The 8179-nt window shown below is 36.4% G+C and overlaps 2 protein-coding genes across 2 annotated transcripts; both read left to right on the forward strand.

Moving 5' to 3' along the window:
- Positions 1 to 598: 598 nt before the first annotated feature.
- On the forward strand, positions 599 to 5335 carry LOC130730952 (aspartic proteinase-like). Its single transcript, XM_057583108.1, has 14 exons — positions 599 to 754; positions 1639 to 2008; positions 2084 to 2144; positions 2286 to 2380; positions 2469 to 2581; positions 2677 to 2845; positions 2934 to 2973; positions 3343 to 3407; positions 3491 to 3604; positions 3728 to 3792; positions 4145 to 4298; positions 4396 to 4515; positions 4798 to 4886; positions 4998 to 5335. Exons 2-14 carry the CDS (start codon positions 1652 to 1654, stop codon positions 5080 to 5082), a joined length of 1527 nt encoding a protein of 508 aa, XP_057439091.1. The 5' UTR covers positions 599 to 754; positions 1639 to 1651; the 3' UTR covers positions 5083 to 5335.
- Positions 5336 to 6339: 1004 nt separating this feature from the next.
- Positions 6340 to 7621, forward strand: LOC130726293 (F-box/kelch-repeat protein At3g23880-like). Its single transcript, XM_057577539.1, has 2 exons — positions 6340 to 6883; positions 6990 to 7621. The coding sequence occupies exons 1-2, from the start codon at positions 6340 to 6342 to the stop codon at positions 7619 to 7621; spliced, it is 1176 nt and encodes a 391-aa protein (XP_057433522.1).
- Positions 7622 to 8179: the final 558 nt, after the last annotated feature.

Genomic DNA, 8179 nt, shown 5'->3' on the forward strand with positions numbered 1-8179 from the left:
TGATCCCAACAACATCCGTCAGAAGCAGGGAAGAGGTCCTAGGAGCCATATTGGCTAAGCAATCAGCTACTTGGTTTGCTTCACGGCACACGTGAACACAACAGAACTCCCAAGTTCTCTCCTTCCAAGCACGGATACGTTGCACAAGACTACCATAAGGATGATAAGAATCGCAACCAAGATTCACAAGCTGAACCGCAATATTAGAGTCGCTCTCAACAATCAGTCTTGGAAATCCCATATATATTTAACTACTTCGATCATTATACAATCCCAATTTAAATATTTTTATTAAATTTGTCTACAATTAAACTACTTTATAAAAACTACTTTATATAGCTCGATCATGAATATAAAACATCTAAAGTTTTACACAAAAATAGTAAATTTTTTTTTTTTAATTTTTACAACTTTCTGTGTAAAACATTGAAAATAGTAGAAAATAAAAAAATGATAGTTTTACATGTAATATTTAGGAAAAATAATCTTATTCAAGCTGAAAGCATTCACATTCTAACAAGAGGGTATTGAAATTTAATAATCTCACATTGGTGTAGCTGACAAAACAAGTTGATTCCAATTTATGGACATAATTGATAATATCCATTATACCCATCATTATTTTATTTTATTGATAGATGACCTTCCAACTTTCGTGCTTCTCCTATATCTCTTTGCTTCTAACAGTTACTTTCCCATTTCAGCTTTGGGTCCTGCTACCACCAGCTTCTGGACTATCTTCAACCTAACAAAGGTTTGATTTTGCTCTCTCTTAACTCAGTTGAACATCATAGTGTGTCAAACCCTCTTGATTTCTATCCTGATACAATTTTGTAATTTTACTATATTTGACCTATCTGAAACCTGTTCCTTTTTCAGTTTTCATTTTCAAGTTTTAATCTTGAAACATGGAGAGTTCAATCAACCTTGTTTTACCCCTTCAGCTTTCAACAAGATTTGAACTTTCCAGTTTCCAGTAATTAGTTTTCTGTTATATGTATTGGGTATTAGGGATCTCTATGAAATTATAACAATTGTAGAGTGAACTGATGAGATGATCCTGTTTGATTTTTTTTCTTTTTTTGCCATATAACACCCTTTACATTCATGGCTTAAACAAGTGTAGAAGACAAATAAATAAATTGTACTGAGAATAATGTTGGCTATAAATTTTGTGGTGAAGATTTTTGCAATAGCACTTCCTTTCTGCCTCGTTGACCAAACCTGAAATGGCATATGCTAGTTTTTTTTTTAGTTTTAATTTTGCTGTTTTTATCAAAATTTGATTTACTGCTAGAAGACCATTTCTAGCTTATTTGGAAACAATCTTATTCAGGCTTGACAAGATTATGATGGCAGGAGCAAGAGTAACTTTGTAACAATTAAATTATCAGATAGTGAAGGGTTCTATATTATCTTCTTTTTATTTATCTGAGATTTGTGTCAAAAATAGACTACAAGAACTTAGAATCTCAACTCTCAACTGTCCATTTCCTTTGCACTTATTGGAGCTTATTAAGTGCTTTTTTAGTAGATAAGCTCTAATAAGCTGGTACCCAAATGGGGCCTTACTTGCCTTCTATGTAAAATTAGAATCGTAACCAGCTTGACTTACTTTTAGATTTCCCTGCCAAACAGATTTTCCTTGACCATGGGGTCGAAGCATTTCCTGGCGGCATTCTGTTTATGGGCTTTAACATGTTCCCTGCTTCCCTCTTTCTCCTTTGGAATTCTGAGAATTGGTTTGAAGAAGCGACCTCTAGATCTTCAAAGTATTAATGCTGCTAAAAAGGTAAGCGGAGAACTGAGATCAGTAAGACCAATGTTGGGTGCACTGGATCTGAATATTGGAAAGCCGGATGGTGAAGCTATTGTACCTTTGAAGAATTATTTGGATGCTCAGTATTTTGGTGAGATTGGAATTGGCACACCCCCACAGACCTTTACTGTCATATTTGATACTGGTAGCTCCAACCTTTGGGTTCCATCATCAAAGTGTTACTTTTCTGTGAGTACAACTTAAGTCGTGTCTCCAAAACTATATACATGTAAGAGTATCCTATTGACAAATATTCTTTTTCAGCTTGCCTGCTATACCCATAATTGGTACAAGGCAAAGAAATCCAAAACATATGTCAAAAATGGTAATGTTTGATTCTCATTATTCATGTTCATTAAAGCAATACCGTGATAGATACATGCATTAAATAACATGATGCTGCTTGTGTGTGCGTGTGCGCACCATTTAATGTAAGTTTATTCACACCTCTCAACTTGTTGATCAGGAACATCTTGCCAAATAGCCTATGGATCTGGAGCAATCTCTGGTTTCTTCAGTCAAGATCATGTTAAAGTTGGTGGTGCTGTTGTCAAGCATCAGGTGAGTGCTCTAATTACGAGCTTCAGCTTTAATAGAAATTGTACATATTTGCAGCAATACTCACAAATGTCACTACTTTTAACTGTAGGATTTCATCGAAGCTACCCGAGAAGGAAGCCTTGCCTTTCTGTCAGGGAAGTTTGATGGAATATTTGGGCTTGGATTTCAGGAGATTTCAGTTGGAAAATCTGTGCCAGTATGGTAAGTTTCGACTGGTCTTTTGTTGATCATGTTAGATTGACATGCTGTGAATTGTTTCTGTGCTTTTAATTCATTGGTGCATCTTAAAATCACAGGTACAATATGGTGGAGCAAAATCTTGTTGGTGAGAAGGTCTTCTCTTTTTGGCTCAATGGGGATCCTAATGCGAAAAAGGGTGGTGAACTAGTTTTTGGTGGTGTTGACCCAAAGCATTTCAAAGGACAACACACTTATGTTCCAGTCACTAAAAAGGGTTACTGGCAGGTTAGGAAAACAAAATTTAGTCTGATCTGGAATTCCGTTTTAAATATGTAAGTTTCAGAAAATATTTGACACAATTTTTCTTTTTCAGATTGAAATGGGAGATTTTTTCATTGGAGGTCTTTCAACAGGTGAGTTTATGATTCCTCAACAATAAGAAAAAAATTTCTGTCGAGGATTTACTAAGAAATAAGGGAGTGATGAGTGGTTGAAACTTGAAAGGATATGGAATAATGAGAAAACATGGAATGTATTTTTACCCTCTCTCATACTTCATTGCATTTAAACCATGGGGAATGTTAACAAATAGGAAATGGGCCTCACCAAATAAGGAGTGGGGCATACATGGAATTTGTTTAGTGTTCCACAAGCATTTCGCTTTTAAAAAAATGATCTGTCAATTAAGGTTATCTTTAGTCTTTACAGACATCTATGTTTACTTTTTGCATATGCTTTGATTCCAAAGTGTATCTAATCCTGAAATATAATGTTATTTTTAGGTGTTTGTGAGGGTGGCTGTGCTGCTATTGTGGATTCAGGAACATCTTTGCTTGCTGGTCCAACTGTATGTGCTTCCATATTTCTTAAAAACATGTTTTTCTCATAGATTTTCATTTATAATCTCTGTTGACTGTTAATTAATGACAGCCTGTTGTGGCTGAAATCAACCATGCTATTGGAGCTGAAGGAGTTCTGAGTGTAGAATGTAAGGAAGTTGTTTCTCAATATGGAGAGTTGATATGGGATCTCTTAGTATCAGGGGTAAGTTTTCCTGCCTTCTCTATGAAGTTTTGTATTGAACATCTATTGCGGCCTGTAATCTTTTCGTATTTGCATTCCCATGCTTGGAGTTTGGACCTAAAAGAGTTTGATCTTAATCTGCAGGTACAACCTGGTGACGTTTGTTCTCAAGTTGGTCTATGTTCTGCCAAAAGGGTTCAATCTAAGAGGTTAGGAGGGTCTTTACTTGATGAGCCTTTTATATATCAATCTCTTGTCCTAATTTCTGCTTTCATTGTTTGCATTGTTCAATTGGGTAATAATTTGAAGGTATTAGATGGATGCTTAAGTCTTAAAGATTATAAAGGTCAGAAAGTCAGAAGCATCAGCTCCTTGCATAAGCAAATAAGATAAAGAACAAAAAAATTCTGAACAATAGCTTGTCAAGAAACCTCCGTTATACTTACTAATTATTTATTCTTTAGCCACTGGGTCAGTTTAGGTCTTGACTTCATTGTCTTGTGCTGCAATATTTTGGCTCAAACAGACTCTTAAATTAACTTTGAATTCTATTACTGGTAGTGCTGAGATTGAGATGGTGACTGAAAAGGAGCAGGAAGAGTTATCAGCTCGAGATACTCCTTTGTGTTCTTCTTGTCAGATGCTTGTTGTTTGGGTCCAGAATCAACTAAAACAAAAGGCGACTAAGGAGAGGGTATTCAACTACGTGAACCAAGTAAGCCCTTTGAACGATCCTTTCCAAAAGCTCAATTTGTAGTTTACATCTGTACGGGTATAAACATGTCGTGAGCGTTTGTTTTTATTATCGGCAGCTGTGCGAGAGTCTGCCAAGTCCATCTGGAGAGTCAGTGATAAGCTGTGATAGTCTTTCCCGGATGCCGAACATTACATTCACCATTGGAGGCAAACCTTATGTCCTCACACCAGAGCAGGTTAGGATAATCTAACATATATAATCCAAATGGGCACATGCATGAATCAAATGGCTAATTGAACGACAAAGTACAAACAATGTTGTCAATATCTATAGATAAGTGCATGTGTGGAAATTCTTCTAGAAAAAATTGATGTTAAAGCTAAAATCATAATTTCTAAGAGAAAGCTTCTGGACACCAAAATTGATTCTGAGAAAAAGTAAGCAAACAAACATGCTATAAGGCTAACTCGTGAGTGATTTTTTGTCTTGATTCTTAAAATTCTATTTGTGCTTTCAGTACATTCTGAGAACTGGAGAAGGCATTACAGAAGTCTGCCTTAGCGGGTTTATTGCTCTTGATGTTCCTCCTCCAGCTGGTCCACTCTGGTATAGTACTTTTTATAAATTATTTATCAATTTGAATGGTTCAGAACAATCATGAATGAAGAGAATTACATAAGCTTTTCTAATGCTACTACGATCTGCGTGCTGCTGCAGGATTCTTGGAGATGTTTTCATGAGGGTATATCACACTGTCTTTGACTACGGAAATCTCCAACTTGGTTTTGCTGAAGCTGCCTAATTAGAACTCTGGAGCAATGTTTTAATAATGTAGTTTGTGCGTTGTACATAAGCTGCTCAGGTTCTGTTCATGGATTCACAAAATGTATCTGTAATATGCACGCTTACGAGAAGACATGAAAGGATTCACTTGGATGTATTGTGTGCTTTTACGTGAACATACCATTTCCCTTTCATTATGTATTCAGCACTATATTGTAAATTGTAATGCCTTCTTCTCTAGCCAATGGATGAGTTTTGGAGAAGTTCTATAATATATTTTTATTAATTGTTTAAATAAAGTATAGGGGTATTATTATCGTTTCAGAATTATAAAATCAATTGGTTGGTCTATCGATTGGCCATAGTTGAACTCCAAAATGGTGTTCAATTAATTATGTTTGGATCAATGAGGTTCAGCTCTCTAGGATCCCCAACATTCGAATCGTTGGTGTGGTTTCCAAAACCTTGGTTGACCGGCGGATGGTTAACCATAACGGTTGGTTGAGTCCATCTATCTTGCAATGATGGTGTTTGATACTGGACAGCCTGATGAGGCTATTTGTAAAATGGTTGTTCATAAGTGCTTCCATACATCTGCGCATTTGTGGGGTAAATGGTACTCCCTCCGGTCCTATTTATAAGCAATAAAAAAAAAATCACATAGTTTAAGAAATGTAGTTAAACTAGATAAAATGCATTAAATTTGTCTTGAATCAAAATAAACTTCCAAAATTACCCTTTGTTATTAGTGTTGGAAAGTGAGAAAGAGAGAGAATAATTAATGAGACACATTTTACAAGTTAGAATTAATAAGGGCATCATTGAAAAAAAATAATTAATATAGCTCAAACTTTCATTTGGTTCTTATAAAAAGGACCAAAATTTTTCTTCTCTTTCATGCTTATAAATAGGACCGGAGGGAGTATATGGACTTAGCTGATGTAAATCACCCAAATAACCAACTAGGTTGATTCTCTAATTAGAACAATACAAATACCAGAGGTAAAAAGAAAATGACTATGAAATATATAGATACAAAAATTGTTAGAGGAAATGAATGAAGACTTAAATAGTTATTGAATTAAAATATTTGAATATCTTTATCTTGGATAATAAAACATTACAAATACATAAGGACCTTTTGACCTTTACCAACCAGCGAGTTTGCAGAGCAATTTTAGACAGACACCAAAAAAGCTTCTTTCCCCTGCCGGCCGGCCACCACCAATCCAGAAGCCGAATCCGCCGTCGCGAAGCAGCGAGGAGAAGTAAAGCCATGAAGACCCTCACTCTCACTCTCACTCTCACTCTCACTCTCACTCTGCTTCCTGAGGAATTGATAGTCGAAATTCTGTTACGCCTTCCAGTGAGGTCTCTACTCCGTTTCAAATGCGTGTGTAAGTTATGGCACTCTCTCATTTCCAATCCCCAATTCGCTAAATCCCAATTTGACCTAGCCGCTGCACCCACACACCGTCTTCTTCTTCCTACTGAATCCGTCATTGAATCATTGGATTTAGATGCATCACTACAAGACGACTCAGCTCTGGTGCGCATGGACATCAAAGTTCAATACACTGGTTGTATTTTTCATGATATTATTTGGGGTTCTTGCAGAGGATTCATAGTTATAGCTGAAGCTGAACACCATCATATCTATGTTTGGAATCCATCAACTGGTATCCGCCGACAACTTCCGTTGTCCCGAATGCGAATCCTAGGAGAGGGTTTTTTCTTAATTGGTAATGGTATTGGGTATGATGAATCAAGGGATGACTTCTTGGTAGTTCTTCTAGGATTGGATAGACATAAATGTGGGGGTAACTATACCCACTGGCTTCCTCAAGTTGAGGTTTTTTATTTGTGGTGGTACTGGTACTGGTACTGGTACTGGTACTGGTGGTGAATTTGTATATGAACGTTTAGCATCTAAATTGAGTGCTGGATTGTTCTTGAACCATTCTCTTCATTGGTTGGTTAATTCCTGGAATAAGCCTACAGTAATTCTTGCCTTTAATTTGATCGATAGGAGTTTATCGGAGATTCTTCTGCCGCCTAAGACTGCATCTAGAAAAAATAAATATTTGAACATAATTGGAGGATGTCTCAGTTTGTGTACATTTAGCCGGGGTCAAGTCCCCTCCAGGCATACGATATGGGTCATGAAAGAATATAAAGTGCATCCTTCCTGGACTAAATCGTTTGTTCTGTCTCTCGGTAACTATCCTTACAAGAGCCTTTTCCCGATATGCTTCACTAAAGGTGTTGATCTTTTGGGATCAAATTTATGTGGAAGATTAGTCAAATTTAATGACAAGGGAGAACTGATCGAGTCTCGTGCATGTAGAGCATGCTATAGAAAATATGGAGTACTGTTGGATTATAGTAATATTTATAGAGAGAGTCTACTTTCACTCCCTGGTGACTTTGCTGAAGATGATGAAGAATCAACTGAAGATGAGGAATCAACTAAAGATGAGAAATCAACTGAAGATGAGGAGTCAACGGAAGATGAGGAAGTAGGAGAAGGTGAGGAGTTAACTGGAGGAAGCAGCTGAAGATGTCTGGCACTGGTGGCAGTAAGTGAGCAAGAAACAAGAAAAATTAGTATGCAATATTCTCCAACACTTTATGCACAAAATATAATAAGTTATATGCATATGCCCATGATAAATGCTATTGAATATCTTTGTCTTTTTTCTTTCCTCTGAGTATTGTTATTGTGTTTGCAGTTTGCTCTCCTCTTACCCCTTTTACACAATTTTCAGTTTCAAGCCCTACCGGTTTACCCCGCATGAGTATCTTTTATGCAAGAACTATTTCTCACTTTTATTAGTTAATGTGTTGCATGTTTTGAGTGAATTGGAGAGATACTGTTGATCTTAATCATTTGGAAGCTAATAGATGGGATTAGAAATCAAGTTGTGATATGAACTGATCTTGCATGCATTGCTTTAACGACTTCATGCTGATCTAGTTTTTTTCTTTCCATGGTATCATAAAGACAAATTGAGGTTTGTATGCTTATGGCAGTGATGGATGATAAAAAATTAAGAGCTTGCTTTGTCAAGATTATATCTATCACCGAATTGAGTGGAAACTTTAGTTGTTGTCAT

The sequence above is a fragment of the Lotus japonicus genome, chromosome 1 (genome assembly GCF_012489685.1).
Source record: "Lotus japonicus ecotype B-129 chromosome 1, LjGifu_v1.2".
Classification (NCBI taxonomy): Eukaryota; Viridiplantae; Streptophyta; class Magnoliopsida; order Fabales; family Fabaceae; genus Lotus; species Lotus japonicus.

Bases quoted from the DNA above. Each gene is read 5' to 3' on its own strand.
- LOC130730952 (XM_057583108.1), top strand. From the start codon at position 1,652: ATGGGGTCGAAGCATTTCCTGGCGGCATTCTGTTTATGGGCTTTAACA. The intron at 2,381-2,468 runs GTGAGTGCTCTA...TTTTAACTGTAG, and splicing joins GTGCTGTTGTCAAGCATCAG to GATTTCATCGAAGCTACCCG. The intron at 4,299-4,395 runs GTAAGCCCTTTG...TATTATCGGCAG, and splicing joins TATTCAACTACGTGAACCAA to CTGTGCGAGAGTCTGCCAAG.
- LOC130726293 (XM_057577539.1), top strand. From the start codon at position 6,340: ATGAAGACCCTCACTCTCACTCTCACTCTCACTCTCACTCTCACTCTG. The intron at 6,884-6,989 runs GTAACTATACCC...ATGAACGTTTAG, and splicing joins GGATAGACATAAATGTGGGG to CATCTAAATTGAGTGCTGGA.